The sequence below is a fragment of the Carassius carassius genome, chromosome 40 (assembly GCF_963082965.1).
Source record: "Carassius carassius chromosome 40, fCarCar2.1, whole genome shotgun sequence".
NCBI classification, from domain to species: domain Eukaryota; kingdom Metazoa; phylum Chordata; class Actinopteri; order Cypriniformes; family Cyprinidae; genus Carassius; species Carassius carassius.
In genome coordinates this window covers 19904446-19927898 of record NC_081794.1, presented here as the reverse complement: position 1 = coordinate 19927898, position 23453 = coordinate 19904446, and the positions used below count along the sequence as shown (strand labels likewise).

The following is a 23453-nucleotide window of genomic DNA, read 5'->3' as shown; positions in this document are numbered from 1 at the left end:
GTATCTGTACTTCTCATAGCTTCAGGGGATTAATAAAGGCCTTCTGAAGCAAACCAATGCATTTTTGTAAGAAAATATACATTTTTAAAACTTTACAGACCATAAGCTCTAGCTTCTGCTAACTGTCATACATGCCTTTAATGATAGTGGCGTTCCAGCAGATGAGGGACATAGGCATAGCGTAAACTGGATGGATGCACTTTATTGGACTTCTAAATCTTATCATCCATTTACTGCCATTATAAAGCTTGAAAGAGTTAGGATGTTTTTTAATAGAACTCTGATTGTATTCATCCAAAAAAATAAAATGAAAGAAAGTCAAATAAATCTAGGATTACCCAGTAAATTATGGGGTTACTTTAATTTTTGGGTGAACTATCTATTTAAGTGGCACATCTTATTTTAATGAATGTATGAAGCCAGTTGCAAATGCTACATGTAGTTCATCCCATTAACTATGGACATTATCCATCTGAAAACCAGAACATTTGCATATACTATGCTTTTTGGTTTTAAATTTTTACATTTTATTGAACTACTATTGTTATTGAACTACTTTCCAAAAGGCTTGGGTACAATTCTCAATACTTGTATTCAGCAAGGATGCATTCAGTTCATCAAAAGTGACAGTAAACGACAGTAAAAGAAAAGATTTCTATATCAAATAAATGCTGTTCATTTGAACCTTCACTGCATCAAATAAGTTTATTGTGGACAACCATGTTTTTCTGTACATTTACCATTGTAGTACCATTTTTTAAATTAGCTTTGATTCATGGCACTCTAAGGTTTCTATGGTAATGGCATGGTACACGTCCAAAAACCATAGCACAAGAATTTCAGTACCATGGTATAAAATATCCTATATAGTACTGTAATGCCACAATAATTGATTGACGTCGAGTCAACTCACCAATAAGACCTGAATATGCCAGCAGACAGTCGGCATAGTTTTCCTTCAGACACCCAGAAATCGAGCGCACCTCAGGTTGACAGTTGGTAAGGAAGTCAGCTAAACGAGATCTGAAAAAATAAAATAAAAAAAATTAAGCAGGAATGAATAAGAATCCACTCGCCACATCTTCTCATTAAACAGACCCAGCACACAAGTGACATTCCTGCAGTCATCTCTTCTCAGACACCACCTTCCACCCCACATGATAAATAATGAACTCTGAAAAGTATAGTGAATATTCCAGCACTTTCCTACTTCATGACATGTAACACAAGCTGTCTTTTATGGTACCTGCAGATGTAGTTGGTCTTGCAGGAGGCTTGTAAGGAGAGACAGTTGGGTTTTTCTTTGTCCTCGTAGGAGCAGGCTGGCACGATGGTCTGACGTCTGCGCTCGGAGCAAGCCGTGTGATCCCCAGAGGGGCAGGAGCAGAAAAGCATGCCATAACTGTGTTTTGGTGGCACCTTGTCAAAGAACTGCCGCAGGGCCTTGTGGCACTTGCGCTTGTTACACACCTCAGTGGTTGAGACTCTACTGGTGCAGGGACTGATGTAGAAGGAGCGGTATTTCTTACACGTGTCATTCAGATTGCAGGCCTTGGCGGCGTTCAGGCAGTTGTTGTCCTTCGTAAAGGCCGCCTCACCTATGCGGTCAGAGATTTAGAGGGAGAGTTAGGAACACTACTGGCTGAGTTTACTGATGCTGTAAATGTCAAAGAACACTTGCTGAGAGTGGGGCAACTGTTGACCTTTTAGGACTCTCTGTGAACTTCCTCTGGCTGAGGTTGTCCCGTATGGCATTCACATAACTAGAGGCCATATGTCAGCCAGTATGTGGCCTGTGTGAGAGTAACTGTACCACTAATTGATATTCAGGAAAGTTCCTAGTAGATTTAAAGATGAAGTGTGTAAAATATATTCTCCTGTCCCAGCTTTTTAGCGTCAACTAGGCTGCTTACAATGAACGGCGTCACCTATTTGGTTTCTCTTGGACTTTTAAAGTATTACTTCTGTTTGTTTGAGCATCTACGCACAGCAACAGTGGCTCAACCAATCGTGTGAGTTTTGGGCGGGGCTCTCTGTTTGACCAGCCAATGGCAGAGTGTTTGGGAAACCTTTTTAAGAATGTAATATACACACTACCATTTAAAGTTCAGGGCTCAGTTAATTTTTTTTTTTTCTTTTATTCTCACCAAGACTGCATTTATTTGATCATAAATAGATTAAAAGCAGTAATATTATGAAATAGTGTTACAATTTAAACTGATTTGATTTGACAAAACTGTTTAGCATTGGAATATATTTTAAAATGTAATTTAGTCTTGTGATGGCAAAGCTGATTTTACTCCATTGAGCCATTACTGAGTTCTTTAGTGTCACATGATACATAAAAAATCATTTTAATATGGCTCTAAATAAATATTTAGTAAACTTGTGCTGCTAAATATTTTGGTAGTAAAAGTAAAAAAAAAAAAAGTACTGTCACTTTTGGACAATACAGTGTATCCTTGATTAATAAAAAAATAAATAACAAAAAAAACTGACCCCACATTTTCAAACAGTAGTTTAAAGATTTCTCCATGATTCGTTCACATATTTCATTCTCATCACCAGTCTAGTTTGTCTGAAAATAAAATCACAAAAAAAAAAAAAAAAATTCTCATTTATTATTGCTTCTCAATTTCTTCAACAGATCCCACACAAACTGCCGCAAGCACAGTGAGACTAAATTTCCAGCCCCTTTTCATGTATTTCCCACCAAGAAGTGACATTCTGCAGAGTGTTGAAATTAGATAAAGCAACTAAACTCGGTTTAAAATAGGTTTTATTTGTGCTGCGTTTTAATCTTTTGCCTGAAGAACTTCCCTCAGCTGCTTGTACACTTTTCCTTTTGTTTCCCTCCGATCAATCTACACAGCATTTGCGTCTCTCGAATAAACAACCTCAGGTAAATGCTTTGCTTTCACTCGCATGGATAAGTTCACAACCCTGAAACTCAGTTTGCCTTCCCTGTCTCTTTTCTAAGCAGTCTTTTTTGCTTAAATACAAATTCCTGTAAGAACACAAATGCTGTCAGACTATTTAGAAATGCAAAAAGAAAGAACATAAGCATGTACTGTATACTGTGCCGAGTATTTTCAAAAATAGCTTTGATGATATAGGATGACATAAGGTTTTTTTTGGAATAATGATCATCTGAATGTGCATTATACTTTAATTATATGGCTATTTACCAAATGAATAAATAAATGGGCATGAATTGTTTAGGTTTAAATTATTTTAATAGGCTACATGATCGATAGATAGATAGAATATATGATAAAAGACTGACCCATCAGAATCAAGTCTCCAGTGAGCTGTGTAATAAGTGAGGATATTCTTCTTTACCTAATGATGACTCAGTCTTCTCTCGAATCCTCTGCTTCCCGCTTCAGTAACTCAAGATTTTTGTCAATGTGCTGCAGCTGTCGCATGTGCATGGAACGCTGCATTTTGCAATTACGTGTTTTGATGAGGAATTTGTGCTTATTGTGGACTTTCGTAAGATGACTAGATGTGATTAAATCTGAAAGCAGCCTAGATCCTTGAGGTTAATTACCTATTACAAAAACCATTACTTACGTTTGACAAGCACGTTGACATGAGGCTCAACGTTATTGGATGGATGTTTAATTGTTGATTAGAAGTTGCAGTCATGTGGACAGGTTCTGCAACATGTCAGGGTCTATAAAACTAACTCATATTTTCTTGTGATACATCGAACATAATGCAAAATTAATTTATTTTAGTACACCATTAAAATAACTAACTCATGGCTACTTTACAGCGCAGGGAATAAATATATATTTATTATTATTATCTGACTGCTATTTTATATTTGTAACTTGTAAGTTGCATTTGGTTTGATATTCTTGTTTAAAGTAGTTCACCGAAAAGTCATTAAGAAGATTAAGCGAGTGCGGATCGCTTACTACAATAAAATGTACTTTATTAGTTTCTTCATTAGAACAAATTTGGAGAAATTAAGCATTACATTACTTGTTCAACAATGGTGAATGGGTGCCGTCAGAATGAAACTTCAAACATCACAATAATCCACAAGTTATCCAGAGGTACCAGTCCATTAATTACCATCTTGTAAAGCAAAAAGTTATATGTTTGCAAGAAACAAATCCATCATTAACTTCTGACCAAAATAAAAGGCCATAATCCTTAATAACACTTCCTCAAGTTTGTCCTCTCACATCAAAATTCACTCATATTTGTTTAATTAAAAATATATACTGTATATATATTTTTGCTCGTAAACCATGCTTGATCTGTGCATATTTCTATCCTGATTCAGACAAGACAACTTAACTGAAGAAAGCATTATTATGAATAGAGGACTATTCTATTTATCCCGAAGCAACATTAGTTGAAGTTAAAATGCCTTAATGATTGATTTGTTTCTTACAAACACACATCTTTTCACTTCACAAGATGTTATCTGATGCACTGGAGTTGAGTTGATTACTTGAGGGTTGTTGTGATGTTTTTATCAGCTGCTTGGACTCTTGAAAGCACCCATCCCCTGTAGAGAATCCAAGTTATATTTCAATGCTAAATTTGTCAACATTTCTGTTCTGATAAAAATAAAAAAAAAACACATCTTTTATGGATGGTCTGGGGGTTAATAATTTATCAGCACATTTTCATTTTTAGACTAACTATTCCTTTAATAACTCAAAGACACCCCCCCCCCCCCCCAAAAAAAAAAGCATAATGTCTGTAGTCTGTAATGCCATGGTATTTTTGTCAGGGCTGTGCTTGTGTGTATAATGACCTCAGCTTACATTCCGCAGTATCAATTGTGAGCCAGAGGCTACTTAGGCTGAGAGCCTGGCCATGTGCACCTCAGAGAGTGTGTGTGTTGATGTGGCCTCATGCTCAGGCTGCAGAGTGCTCTGTTGTTTATTGCTCTTTGGGTGCAGGAATAATAAGTGAGCTTCCTTAAGTGGCCTGAGAGATTGGGAGTGCTGCAGACATGGAAAGTGCTGATGGCAGAGACCTGGCGCTTTTCTGGCAGATGCTTAATAATCTCACAGCTTTCCTCCAACTGCTCCAGTCCAATAAAAACACATGCCACTGCAGCAAATCAAATCATACGAGGACTCAACCTCCATAATTGATCTCCCGCTCTCTCTTCCTCTGTGTCTGCTTCTGTCTCTGTCTGCCCATCTCTCCCATCTTCACATTCTCGCTTCCGTTTTGCCTTTTCGATTTGTCTTTAATTCCTCAAACTTTACTTTTCATTCTATCCTCCTTCCGCTTTCCTTTCTTTTGGCCTTCCCTTTTATTTTATTTTCTTATTCCTCCCTTTCTTCTTTCTTTCTTTCTTTCTTTCTTTGAAACATGAACTGAGAGCTTCACTAAATCTCCTGAGCTATGAAAGAGCAATAAAGTTTATCTTTGGGTAGTTCCGTGTATTCAGTTCTTTTTAGAAATTAAGCTAATGAGGCGATTGGACCGTAACGTACTATCAATTAATGAAAGTGCTGTTGCAGCAGAATGAGGGTTTGTTACAATATGAACCCTGTCTGACCATCTCTGGGCTCTTTAATAAAGGGAGAACTGCTAGTTAAACAACACTATGAGCTCTGTGTAAAAGACTATCCGCTTAAACTGCTGTCCAGGGACGTTTAATGGCCCTCTGAAGCGACGCCTGCCAATGGCTGACCTCTGGAGCGCACTTTAAGGGAATTAGCCAGCCCAATTGATATTTGAAAATATCCAGTGGATGTGGAGTCTATTGATTTATTGATGAGTGTCTTTTACCCAAAAGAAATTAATGAACGCACTGATCCATGTATGTTTACAGAGCAGATCCTTCTGAAGCTGATGCAGCTCTGCTCTGAAAGACCAGCAGTTTGAGGCATCGATCAAACGACTGACGAGGTAAAAAGCAGGACTTTATAATAAAATTTACATTAGTTGACTTCTCTCCAGAGATCATCCATTGAAATGTCTTCAAGAAGAGGCTGAAAAGATGTCAATTTTCTTCGACATGCTTTCAATTAACTCTCTATGCATGCATAGTTCTTAACCAAACGAGTACGGTATGTTACTTCAGCAAACTTCCTGCCAATTCTTTTTCTAGTAAAAAAATATTAAATGTATAACCTTTTGCTTTTTAGGTCATTGATATTATTAAAATATTAAAGGTGCTGTATGTAGGATTGCAGTCCAAATTAAAAATAATGGAGTGGGTTTTTTTTTTTCACCCGGCCCCTCCTCCTCAGACTTGACTTACACGCAGGTTGCCAGATTGGCGACACCAACAGGAACGGACCCCTTTCATTTGGAACCCTCCATGATTGAAATGTATACGCTGTGTTTTCCCGCCAACTGTCAATTGGGAACACACATTTTCAAAGGAGAATAATTGACTATAGCATTGTTTTTCAGAGAAACAAGTATGTTAACAGCGTGTTTTTTTTAAAATATCTTATGGTATTTTAATGCTTTATTACAGTCAAAAACTTACATACATCACCTTTAATATTGGCATATAGCAGGGATCAGCAACCTTTTCGGCATGACGTGCCATTTTTTATTTTTATGGTTAACCACTGTGCCAAGTGTGCACAGCCCCCCCCCCCCCCACACCCCGATATAATTCTGTATTTAAACGGTACATACACAATTTTTTATTATACGATAAAAAAAAGTTTTTTTAACGTTTAATCAACGTTAATGCACTGCTTTAATTGATGAACGTGCACACACAGACACACACACAACACACACCACTCGCACACAGAGATCTGAGATCGTGCTGTGCAAAAAGTAGCATTCAGAAGCTCATAAACCTATGAGTGTTGTCACGCTACTTTTATTAATCGATACTGAATCGCTACATTATATTTCTCAACAACAAAGGGGCAAAATCGCTTCATTGTCTGCAGAGAGAGACAATTTACCCCCCCCCCAACCCCTCCCCCCCACTTTCTTTCTCTCAAAATGGCCATATTTCAGAAAATTTTTCATCACTGGATATAGCTTTAGGTCATTTAACATTTCTGTGGTAAAACGTATTATTAAAAGTTGACTAATGTTAATTGATTTGCAGCTTCATCTTACCTCACTCTCTTTAACGTTAAACTGACGCTTCGCGCTCTGCTTCTGTGAACAGTAAACCCCGCCTACTTTGATCTGATTGGCCATCTCAGTCATTTTGACATTGACGAGTGCTGTTAGACCGAGGCTTTGATCTGAAGCACCTAGTATGTGCAGTGTTTGCACGTGCATCCATGCAAGTTAATTCTCACACTTTAATAGTATTTGTAGCTCCTAACAGGCTGTGTGACTATGAGAAGTTATTACATCAAACTGTTCGTCATTATACAGTTTTCCTTATTGCTTGCGTGCCAGCGATTATCCCTCTGCGTGCCACTGTTGGCACGCGTGCCGTAGGTTGCCAACCCCTGGCATATAGTATACTGGCTGTTCTAAACCATAATGTAATGTATCAAAAAAGTCAATATTTAATTTGTTTAAATCAATTTAACAATTAAAATACATATATATATATATATATATATATATATATATATATATATATATATATATATATTAATATTTAATTTTATCAAAGTTAATTAATGTTCTCTAGCACGTGACCTGGTAATCTGATGGGTAGTTTAGACTAGAGATTGTGAACTGCTGACCCATAACAGGCTGATGTAATGGACACTTTAGCCAGTTCCCGACAGCACTGGCATATTGATATGACCTCAAATAATTACCAGAGCCGGAGGGAATTGGGGGTCCAGTGGTGTATTTGATACTCCAGTGGTGCCATGAAATTCCAGCAACGTCTGGGAGCTGCTATTGTAACAGTGACAATGGAGGGAGTCACTTGACTCTGGATATTCAACTCTGTGTGTTTTGGAAGCGAGAGACGGAAAGCTTTAAGGAGCTTGAGACTGTTTGAGTAAATGATGACTAGGGGCTATATATATGTGTTTGTGTGTGTGTGTGTGTGTGTGTGTGTGTGTAGCTGTGCATGTCCAACAGCCAAGCAATTAAACTGCATAAAATCTCATGAGTGTAATTAATAAAGAGTACAGTGTTGATGGCTTTCAATCCAGAAGAAAAATCAATGTCTAATAAGACATAAAACTGGTATTTGATGTTTACCATCAACAACTGCCAAGTAATTTCCCTCTGGGGCTCTGCCTTCAATTTACATACATTAGCAGTAAAACATACAAGCCACTATTTATTAATCTGTGAGAAACGGAGCCAAGACTGAGCCATTAATAAAATGAGAATGAAAGAACGACGCATGCGGGGTGTAAAATTAACACTCGCTGAGTGCCAAATGCATGTCAGATTGCCTGGCAGCTAAATAATATGGAGATTCTCGTCAGTTTGCCGGTAACTTTAACAGGAGCTGCTACATAAGACAGGATTTACCTTGAATTCAGAGAACGATCATCTGACCTTCACGGATCTGAGAGATTCAAATCAAAGACATACAGATACTGCATATCGCACATCCTGTAACAATTTTTCTCTTCATAGGATTACCTAGGATGCTCAAAGTGTCTATTTATATGTGGAATTGCATATGATATAGCATATAATGCTGTTAATTATAAAGTGGTGTGCTGTTACTCACTCAATTTTTTTGTATTATTATTAAATATTGTTTTGTCCTGATTTTAAGCTATTTTCCCTCATTTGTAATAAAATATGCTATATATAATTTCAATGCTTGTAAAAAATGCAAGGCTTGTAAAAACAATCATCAATGCATCTTTCGTTGGAAGGTTTACAACAATTATTTTAGACCCTGCATTCATCCTTTTGTGCCACACCTCCCTTTGTTCACAGATAAACATTTCATTATAGTTAAAATCAGCACAGTAACATTGAAGCATGCTCCAAATCAGACTTGTTTGGACATAAACATAAATGTTTTTCCATAAAAAGAACTTGACTGAGAAAAGGAGCTAAAGTGAGCTACAGATATATAATATGTGATAAATCCACTGATGAATGCAGGCACAGTCTTAAAAGAGAAGGAGGGGGTGTCCCATACACATTCCCACAATATTGGACTCAGGAAATTATAACTATAGGCTTCATACATCACAAACAGTGAGGCACACATCCACAGCGGGGGATCAGTCCTTAGGGACTGACAGCATAGAGCTGTCAACCCAGCCCATTAGAATAAAGGATTTCCTCTTTCTCTCGCTAGGCTTCTATCCAAAATCCACTCCAAAGGATTTGTATTATATATGTTTGACAGCCAATACACTCTCAGGGTCTATTCAGTCTGTACTCTTCTGCTGTGTGTGGGTGTTTGAGTCTTTCTCTGTGTGTGTATGTGTGGGTCATTGTATGTCCTTAATCTCAGCGGTGACAGATGACGTGTCTTTAGGTGGCCTGAAATGCTATGGTCACACAAGCTCAGACAATACTGCAGTGCAGGCACATTGTGATCTGGTTACAAAAAACACAGCCAGGGGATTCGTTTATAAATACTGCATTAGATATCAGCAGCATTTGATGTGAAAATATGAACAGTTATGCTGTATTATGAAGTGCTCTGCTTTTAACCTGTTTAATGACATGTAGTTATTAACACTAATCTTTTGTTATGACAAGGTCAATGACATACATATACAGCTTTATGAGTTATGACCTTCTCAGCCCGTCAGGTTTCAAAAATTATGATTCAGAACATAGCATGTCCTTTCATACATGAATGCAGTAGAGGAGTGATATTTATTTAACTGGTTTCACTCAATAGAAAACGGCATTGTCTACCTCGATCTAACGACATATTACAGAACAACTGTAACAGGGATTTTGAATAATTTTTAAATCTGTCCTTTTAATATTATTTACAAAAAAGAGTCATTCAGTTTCACAAACCAATAAATTTGTTGACTCTTTAAGTTAAACCATTACAAGTATTTGTTTACGAACAGATTTATTCAAGAACTGAAACACCATAACAATATTAATTTTAAACAAAACATTTTTAAAAGTGGCAGCTAAACTATAACAGCACATAAAAATGTACACACATTTACTCATATGGAACAAAATGATTGATTATTGAAGTTTCTAATCAAGACTGAATGCTTGCTAAAAATAGGTTAATATATTTTACACTAATTTATTATGAAATCTATTTATGAAATGTATTTTTATATATTGTACTTCGTTGCATTTTTTTTGGACTGTTCACACAGAAAACATTTTTGATTTGAAAAATACAAGACATTGGTCAATAGTAAAACACTTCTGTTTAGCACAATTATGTAGAAAACATTGAAAAAGTGTTGCAGTGCAATTGAAAAATGTTTATGTGTGTGAACGGCTCCTTATTGTCACAATTTGCCTCCTGTCTTTCTTACGAATCAAGAAAATTAGCCTGAATAAGCTTTGAATTAAGTGGATATCAGAATTCCTTGAATCAAACAAATCTTTTTTTATGCATTCCTTTTATTCTTCACCAGAGTGTTTAGAATTTTGGGTGTTTTCCATTAATTTTCCTCCTTTTTGTCGCACTTGACAGTGTTATTGATGCTGAATGATTTGTAATCAACCATCCAGACATTTGTAATTACCAGTGCTTATGAGCTGTACACAACACTACATGCACAAGCTTTAAATGTCATTTTTGCCTCCAGCAATCCTCAAGCTGTTTATGTGTTTTCTGACAAGGCCAACATATATACGCTCATAGCGTGAGATGAAGGGGATTTAGGACATTTGATTTGTGTGTTTCTCTGTGTTTACATGCTTATCTCATAGCAGAGTTTTATTAGCTAATGTGGAAAACAGTCTATTTCTGTATAAACATGAAGTGTTCTTTCTGTTTGTCTCTCGCTGTGTTTTCCTTGTGTGGCAGCTGGTTGGGATTCATGAACCGTACAGCCCTGGCATCCATGTCAATGATGTGAAATGAGATTGGAAATCAAATTGCACTTCCAAACAATAACTGCTGACAGGGCCATTTTTTCATATTTAATAACCTCTTCCTCTCTTAAAGGCTTTTTGCCATTCGTGCCAATACCAGTGAAGGTTTGAATTGATTTTCTTAAAACAGACTATGGCAATTCAAATGAACATTATGCATATGAATTTCATCCTGCTGAATGTTTAAAGCAATGATAGAATTTCCTGTCATTATGGAGACAATGAAAGTATGGATCAAAACTGGCTCTAAGTAAAACACAGCCATAAATAAATTAGACAGACGTTTTTAAAAAATACATGTAATAACATTGAAAAGGATTTTAATTTAGTATCCATCATAATTACCCTATTACTTCTTTCAATAGACTCTCTGTCTGTTTCACATTCAGTCAAATTATTTCTCTGGATGAGTGGCGTGACTGAATACAACCAAATTTATGCAACTTATGAAAGGAAGCAGACCATCTTGCATGAGAAGAGAAGTGGTCTCTCCGCTCTCAATGCATCTCCATTCTCTTAGAAGACAGGGCCACATGGGACTTGTTACTACATTCTGGACCCAGCCTGAGGGTGTGAATAATTCAGATGGCCAGGGCAACCTCAGTACTGTGTGTGAGAGAAAATGGACCCCACTATATCTCTATCTCTCTTTCCTGTGAAATGGTGCACTGCAGTTGTAAGGGCATCAGAAACAGTCAGGGATGTGTACTTCATTTCCATACAGTAGATCTGTTTGACCTAAACCAATGATACATTGCACTTTTTAAATCACTACGGCAGCAATTACACTCATGCATAAATACACTGCTGTTCAAAAGTTCAGAGCCAGTGAGATTTCTTAAATTAATAATGCATTTTTTTGGCAAGGATGAATTAAATTAATCTCAAATGACAGTAAAGCCTTTTGAATTTTGCCATAAATATTAGCAAAGAAAGAATCGTGATCCTTAAAGACTTGGGGGCTTTTCACAGTTTTCACAAAAAAAAAAAAAAAGTAAGCAGCACAATATTAATAATAATAAATTAACAGAAATTCACACATTAGAATGATTTCTGAAGGATCATGTGACATTGGAGTAATATCATAATATTTCACAGTATTACTTTTTTTTTTTTTTTTTACTTTTTTCTGATCAAATAAATGCAGCCTTAGTAAGCATAAGATACTTCTTTCAAAAACTTTAAAAAAATCTCATAGATACTTTTTAAATAGTAGTGTGGATGGATATTATATGTATGTATAATATACCGTATATATATACTCAAATGCTATATATGCAAAACAAAATCGCTCATTTTGACATAACATATGATTGTGAGTAGCCTGTATAGCATAGTGAGACAAATGAATAGCTATTTGTGATTAGTCTATTATTGCCAAGCCTGCACACCAAAGCTGGGACATGAGAAAATCCATTAACAAGGCATGGAACAAGAGTCATCTTTCTAAACTGGTAGGAGTAGCTGATAGCAAAACATCATCTTTTCCAGACTTCACTATGATCTTTGGTTCCACACATTTATTTGACCCTCATGTTCACTCCAAGAGAAACTACCCAACAATTTGATACAGACAAAAGTAGATATTTTGAAAATACACAAAATGCTCCACAGAAGAAAAAGTCATACCGATTTGGAAAGACATGAGGGTGAGTAAATGAATTTTCATATTTGGGTGAACTATCTCTTTCATTTCCCCTTTATTAATTCAGAAATGGCTGCGGTTCTCTTTGTCTTCATTGCTCCAGCTCTTCCCTGATCAGGTGGCACAACTCTCGCTCTGCAGTGACGGTCTGATCATTCTTTGTCTCTCATGACCGCTTCTTTATTGATTTATGGAAAGGACCGTTCTAATTCAAACACTGCCAGGCGAATATATTCCAGTGGTTATTTGGATTGAAAATCTCATGATTAATGGTACAATGGACATGTTTATTTTGCCATAGCACTGGAAGACAAAGGAGATGCCATATGTGACCCTGGACCACAAAACTGAAAACCAAGTTTTATATATCATCTGAAAGCTTAATAAATAAGCTTTCCATTGATGTATGTTTTTTTTAGGATCGGACAATATTTGGCCGAGATACAACTATTTGAAAATCTAGAATTTGATGGTCCAAAAAAATCTAAATACTGAGACAATCGGCTTTGAATTTGTGCAAATGAAGTCTTAGCAATGCATATTACTAAGCAAAAATTAAGTTTTGATATAATTATGGTAGGAAGTTTACAAAATATCTTCATTGAACATGATCTTTACTTATTAGCCAAATGGTTTTTGGCATAAAAGAGAAATCGACAATTTTGACCCATACAAAGTTCTTTTGGCTATTACTAAAACTATACCTCAGCGACTTAAGACTGGTTTTGAGATCCAGGTTCACATATGACCTACAGAAAGGCCATTAATGTTTTAAACATATAAAGCAACCCAAAAATTACAATTCTGTCATCATTTACTCATGTTGTTCCAAACCTTATTGCATCATTGAATGCACAAAAGCAATGTTCCTCAGAAGAAAGAAAGTCTTTCTTTCAAGATTTGGAATGACATAAATGTGAGTAAATGATGACAGAGTGTTAATTTTTGTGTAACTGGTCCCTTTAACTGTGGAAAACCTAATAAGCTTTAACCATCCCATCAAGTTGCCTGCCTACTGGCAACCATTGTACAATTCAGTAGAATTCAATTCTTCCCAACCCTTTTGGCTACTTTTTTACTAAACAGGGCATGTCTTTCCTCTTTCACATGACTAATCTTCTCCCTCTCTTTTTTGAGATCCCATGGCTGAAGGGGATCTGCTACTAAACCCCCAAACCCTCAAACCTATTTAGAGCTTGAGGGTGTGCCATCAAATAATGATGACAGAAAGTGCCTATAAAGCAGACTGCATACAGACTCATTCTGAACAAAGATTCTGCATTTCCAACACACCCATCAAACTGAGTCATCCAAGTGGCATCAAGTCCCTAACCCAGCTTCTCATAAACATGACATATAACGTGTGTGATTATTCAATCTGTTTTGACTGCTATTACCTCAGTGATGGACCTTTATGGAGAATAGTACATTTGCTAAAGCTTAAAATGTTAAGTTGGAGGGTGAATTGTCTTGCTCAGCAATTATTAGCTGCTTAATGTGGCCATTCGCATTGATCTCAGTTATGTTTCTGACAGGAAGTGTAACCTGAACACATTTACTGAAACACTGGTGTTTTTGCATTAGAGCCCAGGACAGCTACAATTAGATGAGCAGGCATTTCTGTTAGAACTATGAAAAGAGTTTGAGAAAGCTGATACCTTGTTGACTATGTTTCGTCTCTGCTTGGCCTCATGTTTCCCCTCAAGGATATTCAGTACTGTGTTTCAATGCTGTGCACCAGACAAGTTCTCAAGTCTCTCACAGTCACAGACTAAGTCAAGTCGCTTGTCACAAGTTTAAGTGACATCTCAAATCCAATAAAATTAAAAACAATTCTAGTTATTAGAAATTGCTTGTGAAGTTCCTTATTTGTAAGGCACTTTAGATTCAAGTGTTTCCTAAAGCATGGGTTTTTGAACTGGGAAGTTCATCAAAAAATAGTTAGCCACTGAAACAAATTTTGGCGTAAAAACGAATTAGCCAACAATTTCAAAGAAATGGCAAAAAACAAACAGAATTAAATACAGTATGTCTGAAAACGTATTTTCTTGTAAAACATACTCCTTAATCTTTGTTTTATTAACAACTTATGCTGTAAAGTGAAAGTGACATTCAGTCAAGTATGGTGACCCATACTCAGAATTCATGTTCTGCATTTAACCCATCCAAAGTGCACACACACAAAGCAGTGAACACACACACTGTGAACACACACCCGGAGCAGTGGGCAGCCATTTATGCTGCGGCGCCCGGGGAGCAGTTGGGGGTTCGATGCCTTGCTCAAGAGCACCTAAGTCGTGGTATTGAGGGTGGAGAGAGCACTGTACATGCACTCCCCCCACCTACAATTCCTGCCGGCCCGAGACTCGAACTCACAACCCTTCGATTGCGAGTCCGACTCTCTAACCATTAGGCCACGACTTAGTTTAAAATTTATAACTGTAATGCTCACACAGCCCATCAACCGCCAACAGGGGTCTTATACACTGATCCAAAAATACCTAACGACCATTGGAATTTGGTTGTTGGCACTGTGTGAACGAGCCTCAGACTTGAGTATCCATTTCTGCTGTGAACAGCCTGAAAACACCCACACAAGGTGTTGTATAGAGATGTCCCACTGAGAACAAGAGATTAGGGTCAGTTATTATTGGGGTCCTGTGTGTGGGCTGATTCTGTGGTTCATGACAGTAAATATAAAAGCACTTCATGGACAGTACACACAATGAACACTAACCAACCAAAGGTTTTTTGGCATACTGTATTAGGCACCGCTCAAGTTACTTCCTATGTCTTTCTCTCTTCAAACTATTGTGTTAAACAATTGGTTTGCTGCTAGTCTTCGTTGATGCAGTTAATCATTTTGATATAAAAATGATTTTCAACAGTTTCTTCGAACCTGTATAACCCTGACACTGCACCACCTCACGAAGTGGAACGTCTCTCCATCTGGGCCATGAAGAGATCTGGTAGAGCAGCTCTGGGTCTCTCAGCCAAATCAGTTTTTATTGAAGCTGCACTGGCAGCAGCCATAAACATCCTGTGAATTATTACTAGAGGTTGCTGGAACATGCGAAAACCGTTGCACCCTTTTCACTATTTTTTGCTCTAGATATGCATGGAAAAAGTAAAGAGGTTTGCTGTGAGATTAATATTCAGTTGTGTTGCATCCAAATGTGAAAATAATTAAAATGAATGTCTTTCTCTTTTTGGTGATGTAAAACACCTGTAGCTGGCTGTTAGATAGCAATACAACAGCAAACCTGTGATGTTCATTTCATAATAATGCTCTAATAGCACCAGACTGATGATTAAAGAATTAACAGCTGGTAGATTTAAGCTTTTTTGTACATTCTGAATCCTTGACCGTATTGATTAACGCTTCAGGAAAGAACAAGACTGCAATCTCAGAAGCTGTGTCTCTTCTATGGCTTTATTGATTTGAAGTGGACCGAGGAGAAATGTAAGGGGAGGGTGTCTTGCATGTAATTTCACGTAATGCCCACATATTCCTTATGGACCTACAGTATATTCATAATGAATGCAAACCTAATGCAAACAAAACCACAGACACTTGGTTTCTGATCAAAACCTATTGGGTTGCATCACATGCTTTTCAGAAAGGTAGGCAACTTAATTATGATGGCTTCTAAGATATTCAGTTTATATTAGCAATATACAATGATACAAATGGTGAAATGGCTTTTGGAGTTTGGTTGGACTCTAATATCAACACTCTTAACAGCCAATCAGGTTTGGACCAGGGACCTTCAGGACCAGAAACAACTGTTGTATATATATATATATATATATATATATATATATATATATATACACACACACACACACACACACACACACACAAAAAAAAATAAAAAATTGTCTGTTAAAACAATTTTTTTTCCAATAGTTGTGTGCGCTGTGTATTTTATGCATATACTGAAAAAATATTGTGTAGAATCAATTTTTCCTCAGAGATTACTATTATATTTTACAAATAAATACCAAAAACAGTAAGTATCAGAATATTACATTAAATGTGAAAATGTAAAATAGAAAGCCTGAAATAGTATTTTCTTGTAAAACATCCTCAAATAATTTTATTTTTTTCCAACATTAAAAATCTTTTTCAAAAAGCATGGTAACATGATGTCAAACGCTACTGAAATAAATTGCGAGTTGACTCTCAAACAGGGTGCTGAGTGCTATTTGGGTTCTAGAGTGTTCCAAATCGGTCACTTCTGAGTTTCTCTGATGGTTAGTAGCTGCTCATTTAGGCAGCCGGCAGCGAGGCAGCTCACTAGATTTTGAAACAGAGCTTCTGCATGTCTGTCACCATAGAGATTTACTGCAGAACTTCCACAGTCGAGCACAACTTGGATTGAGAGATAAAGTCAGTGTTATCTTCAACACTAGCAGACCTCACAGTAGCTAAACAGGGGAGGAACAGCGCCATCTACAGGACGCGACTGAACCGTCGCCATCAAGCAGCACTTGTTCTGTTAGTCCTCTATAGGGTTTTTTCTTTTCTTTTCCAAGGACATCACTGAAACCATGTTCACTGAAATCTCTAACATCCATTACAAAGCAAGCTTTCATAAATAACTGATGCAGGCGGGCCATTCATAAGCCACCAAACATTTAAATTTAAATTAATTAATTCAGCAGCCACTTTTATCCATAGCCAAAAGAGCATATCTCAAGAACGAGGCAGGGATAGAGCACATACACATACACCTAAGACATAGGCTATTACACACATTAAGCATACAGACAAAACAAAAAAAGCTGGCAATTAATTTGTACTCAGAGTTGTGAGGTGGAGATAAATTATCATCAGACTTACCTGATATTATTGGAGCCAGATGAAAAATATCAGACAAACGGCTGTTTACTGGCTCATATGGTGAGTCCTCTAGCAAGTCGTTGGCTGGAAGATAAACACCAATAATAAGAATAGTGTAGTAGAAATAGTAATTTAGCATGAAGAACCCAAACTGTTTACATGTATGTTTCTTAGGACCAGAACTTTTGGTTTGGGTTATTAAAGCTCTGAATGATTTCTACTGCATTTCCAAGACTACAAGTTGTCTACAAAGCAAGATCATTTCTCATATTGGATTCTGTTGATCCTGGATCTGCTCACCTTGTAAACTTTGGTATATACTCCAGAAGATGCGCAGACAGTTTTTCTCTTTCTTCATTCCTCTCCTACACTTGCAGTCGTACAGAGGACTTTGCTTCATGGACTCTATGGCGCTCCTGCACTCGTCCTGCGCCTCGGGTTCCGCCAGCATGCTGAAGTTCCCGGCTCTACCGGCCACACACTGTCTCATGGTTCGGTACTTAGTGCTGCAGCCGTACTTCGCCAAACACTGTTCATGAGCCCTAACGCATTCCAGCCGAACCGACCGAGACTGTGAGATCGCATCTGCCTTTGAGAAGTGCATTACATCTGTGCAGGGAAAATACAAAGTTACAGATGTGAAATAATAAAACAGAATGTCTGGCACATTGTTACCACGATTTTCTCATGTTCATAATTAAGGTGATAGGACTTACCTAGTTACTTTAGTAGACCCAAACAAATAGGTTTGATAAAAGACAAAACACTTAATTTTTTTTCCCTATAAATCCCTAATATTTACAAAATGTAAAAAGTAATGATTAGGACTGAAAATGAATAGGCTAATAATAATATTACCAATCATAAAATTCATTAAAAAACATTGGCTATGTATTTTTCTGAATTACGGTAGGGGTATTTGTCTGTTTTAGGGTAGGTGTAACAGATGTAACGCGCAAACAAACACTTGAACACATGCATCTCAACTTACCAAGGACAGGCAACATCATCCAGAAAGTTGCGAATATCATCGTTGCTTTATTCGGATCCATTCAGAGAGCAGAAAAACTGGTTAAATACGATATAGAACAATTCCCACAATAAATCCATTGCGCGCCTGCAGCGCATTGGTGAGGAACAAGTGATCAGACATCATATACACATCCGGACAGACTCCAACAAGCGCTCAGTGCTGCTCTGATGGACACACCCCACGAGTACCACGAGAACAGAATAAAAACCAATACTCAGAGTTTCGATATTACGATGAAAACACTAATAGCGCGACATAGCGTTATATTTAACCTTTTGATATCTTCTTTATCATATCTTCAGCAATCGTTCTAAACATCAGTTTGTCTAAAAACATGCATATGAACATAAATAAAAGAAAATTCCAAAATGATTTAAAGTTAATGTCAGTCCACATCAACTGTCAGCGTATGCTGTTGCGCGCTCAGTTGCCCGACAATATGCATGTAAGGTCGAAGTACGCGCACTAAGTGTGAAGATACTGCGCATGTGCTCGGATCTCTGGAGAAGGTCGGTCCTTTTGGCTCAGATGGACAGTGAATATTCGCTGATTAGACACCATTAAGCACTTTACTTAATAAGACTTTTCCAAAGACTGTCCAAGCATAAATGGAATCCACTTTGCGATCCATAGCCATCTGACACACTTTTTTTTTTTTTTTGTATAATTTTATTTTGTTATATGGCTATTCACATATGACGTTGTAAACGAAATACTAAACATTTTGTGAGTGTTTTTAATGTGTGAATCTATAATAACGTGATAATATTAATGGTTTTTGTGCTGTTCTGATATAGAAACCGACTAGGTAGGGTAGCTACTAGTTGCTGTTACCTCAGGTGAATGCGCCTGTTTGACACACTCAAGTCTTGACTTGTAATATACGTTTTCTTCTCTTAAGCTTCACGAATGAAAAAAAAAAAAAAAACTTTTATTAATTTTTATTTCTTATTTGATTGTATGGAGGAATTCAGAGCATGAGCGCCACCTGTTTACTGAAGAATAGTATGACAGTTGCCTTTTCAAATCAATGCAGTAGAAGCTTGAATACACTTTCAATAATTATCAGTTGCATATAGAAAAAAATACGAAAATTATTAAAATATTATTTATAAAATGTCTCAAAATGGACTAAATAACGAAATCACGAAACATATTGTAATGCATTAATCAATAAACGAGCAAAACAAAGCGTATACATTCCCAGACATACATCTGCCATATTGCCATTGTGTGTTCATGCAGTGTCTTGTACCCCCGTTTCTTTTATTTCTCTGATTGGTCCATAAATGTTGATCCAATCATCTTTCATTTGAGTATATTGCATACCGATTGCTCTTCACTTGTTAACAAGCTTCATTGCACTGAAATCAAACCAAGGTCAATGTCCTCCCTTAAATGAAATTTTCAGCAGCATGAAGAATGAATTACACAAAACCAAAATCATTAGCTAGCAATTGCTTGACATGATAAACCAGTCAGAGTAATAAGGTTGCATAGGCATACTGAACTTCATTAGAAACTCAATACACGATCAATATTCACCTTTAGGTTGTGCACGAAAGACTAACCATCTAGGAAATGAGGTGTGTTGGATTTATTGCCAGTTAATCAAAGACATTGCCGGATACCGATGGAAAACGTGAATAACAACATCACACAAATGACGCCCGATTGATCCAGCCATGCTTTTGCAGACAATTAACTTTGTTTGAGAGCTGACAATAAATCCATCTGAAAGACAGAAAACATGTAGCTAAAACATTTCCTGAATGGATTTTGCTGACTCTGATAATTCTTTTACATTCCACTGCATTAATCTGTGTAACAATTACATTGACAAACTTGTAAAAACTTGTGAGAATTATGAATTATGTATTTGTTAATGCTACACCCCAGCTTTGTAAATAATTGGGAACTTAAAGTAAATCAGAAAATTCCACTAAAGTTGCTCTTTGGCTTTTTTTGGTGAAAGCCAGTTCCTAATGTTTTACACTGAGACAAATTTGGTATAGAAAGTTTCAGTCAATAAATGGCAGTAAATTAAAAACATAATTACAAAAGAAATGATAAGATGAAATTTTAAAATAGGAAGACTGAAATAGTATTTTCTTGTAAACTATACTCCAATAATATTTGTTTTATGTACATTTATTTATATATTTATTACAGCTGAAATGTTCTTTTAAAGATTAATTTTTAAAAACCATAAACTAATGTTCTCAGAACATTACTGGAATGTTATGTACAAATATATACAGTATATATATTTTACTTTTTAAAAACAAACACACCAAAAACATTTTAGGAACAAAAATTGTCAACTGAGTTTATATGAGAGTAAGATTACTGTAATATAAGAATGATATTGTTATATAAGCATAGCATAAGGTCTCTACATCAAGGTGCTTTTTAAAATTTCAGTGTATGTGTTCATGTGAAGAGCATGGGCTACATACATGTATAGGCTACATTAGTAAAAACACTTGATGTGTAGATTGATCACTGATTGTAGTAATTTAGATGCGTGGATAGCATAGGGCATGTTTGTTTGTATAAGCGATGTGCGTATGCTTTTGTCCATATGCGTATTCACATAAATACGCATATGTAAAAGCAGTCTCATCAAACAGAGTGCTGCAGCGCATCTCCATTTAACTAGTGTTAAAAGGAAAATCAATGAGAGATTTGTGGCAGGAAGTCTGTATATTCTCTTTGGCCTTTTCAGCCATTCAGAGGGGGAGAGGTTTGTTCTGTTTCTACCCCACAAATCTTAACCCTCATTGGTTTGAGAGGGTAAGAATAGGGATAGCTGTAAAACTCAACCCCAGAATAATTCTTAAGAATGGCTCTCTTTCATCACACTTAGAAATACACACACAGTATGAGGGTAAGCAATATTCAGGGGCAATCGATTGAGAGTAATTTGATCCATGTCATCTGTAAAGCTAATTGATTGCTTGTTGCAAAAGCTATATTGGTGTGTAAGCGCATCCGGTCCAGATGCCATTACATGGTTGATCCTCATTATAATATATTAATTAGTAGAAAAAATAAATGGCGTTCATATCCCCCTTCGGATAGCAAATGTGTTGTGTAAGAACATTTGTCTTTGAACAGCTATAGAATGTAATTAAGTCACGTTTGAGGAACAGTAATTGCCAACTTTGATGGTTCCTTTTGATTACTTGATCAAAGAAAAGAAAATTGCCTCAGTTTCAGCCTGGCAGTTAATAGACTTCATGAAGGCCTTTGGAAACCGCAGAGATCACTATGGCGGGTTTGATTCAGAGCACACAGTTGATCAAAACAGACTGAAAATGACCAGAGAAGGAGCTACAGTGATGGTCAGAAAGTATAACCACGTTTTTTTTTTTTTGAATTTTGTTCCTGTTACTAAGCATGTCTAATGATTAATGATCAGTTGACTTTCTCGGACCACATTACTAAAACTACCCAGTCCTGAAGATTTGCTTTATTCAACATTAAGAAGATCAGGCCCTTTCTTTCGAAACATGCTTCACAACTACTTTTTCAAGCTCTTGTACTGTCCAGGCTGGAATATTGCAATGCTCTCTTGGCAGCCAGTTCTATCAAACCTTCACAATTAATCAGGAATGCGGCTGCAAGATTCATTTTTAAAGAGCCAAAAAGAATACACTTCACACCACTATTTATCAGTTTGCACTGGTTACCAGTAGCTGCTCGCATAAAATTCAAAGCATTAATCTTTGCCTACAAAACCACCACTGGCTCTGCACCCCTTTACCTAAATTCATTACTTCAGACTTATGTGCCCTCTATAAGATTGCATTCTGCAAGTGAGCATTGCTTTATTCTGCTATCCTAAAGAGGTACACAATCATGTTCACAGACTTTTAAATTAAATGTTCCCTCTTGGTGGAATGACCTGCCCAACTAAATCCGAGCAGCTGAGTCCTTAGCCATCTTCAAGAATCGGCTAAAAACACATCTCTTACATTATTATTTGACCCTCTTACTCTAGAACTCTATCATCTAATACTATCCATAAAGAAAAAAAACAACTTTTAGACCCAGACCCTTTTAGACTTGCACTCTATTAATTTACTAATTTCATTGTTTTCTTTAAGAAAAATACTTATCACTAGCTTTTCTATTCTTTTTGTATTCTATTTGTTTAAATTTTTATTTATTATAGAATTATAAGCAAAAAAAATACAAATACAAATACATAAAAACTTGCGCTATTCTTTTTCTATTCTATCTGTTTTATTTTTATTTATTATATAACGAAAAAAGAATTTGCTAGGTGTACCGCTTTAGGCTAACTGAGACTTGTCAAAGCATTTGCCTATCATTGTTCTTATCTAGATTTTGATTGCTTCCATTGTCCTCATTTGTTAGTCACTTTGGATAAAAGCGTCTGCTAAATGACTAAGTTAATGACTAACTAAGTTCCTGTTCAAAAACATTTAAAAAGATTCTTTGATTTAAGTAATGTAAAACTTCTTAACACAACAAATTTTATTCAAGAGTTTTCCTCTACAAATTAAGCAGTGTCCAAAATGAAAGAACTACATGTCTCATTTACAAACTCTAGGCACTACTGACATTTCTCACAAGTGGCTTCCTTTGATTTACTCTCTTTAAGTGGGTGAGTAAGTGGAGTGCTGATGAGGTTGTTGATTTCTGGACTGATTCTCCCACTCATTTTGGCCTGCTGCTCATTCCTTTGACAATTGTCCCTCTTGTCTGCTTGCTCAATTTAATAGGATGTCCTGATCTTAGTAGTGTCTGTATTCCATTAGATTTTACAGTGATTAAGTATGGGCAGTCTTTATTACTCAGAAAAATAAATAAATAAAATGTACAAAGCTGAAACTGAGATGGCTAACAGGTAAATTTTTGCACCCTATTTACCCCCCAGATAGTGTGTATTATAATCTTTAAGTGAAATAAAAGGCCTAGTACTTTAAAAGTAATCTACATATTAGTACATAAACTAACTT

The 23453-nt window shown here is 36.5% G+C and overlaps 1 protein-coding gene across 1 annotated transcript in view; it reads right to left on the bottom strand.

Annotated features, from left to right (window-relative positions):
* Nucleotides 1-18913, bottom strand: part of LOC132122323 (GDNF family receptor alpha-1-like) — a 36137-nt gene extending 17224 nt beyond the window's left edge. The window contains exons 1-5 of the mRNA XM_059532431.1: nt 18421-18913; nt 17730-18038; nt 17430-17513; nt 1247-1598; nt 914-1023 (exon numbers count right to left, since the gene is read on the bottom strand). Of these exons, the coding sequence (XP_059388414.1) occupies nt 914-1023; nt 1247-1598; nt 17430-17513; nt 17730-18038; nt 18421-18481 (916 nt within the window). The 5' untranslated portion in view covers nt 18482-18913. The remainder of the gene's footprint in view (nt 1-913; nt 1024-1246; nt 1599-17429; nt 17514-17729; nt 18039-18420) is intronic.
* Nucleotides 18914-23453: the final 4540 nt, after the last annotated feature.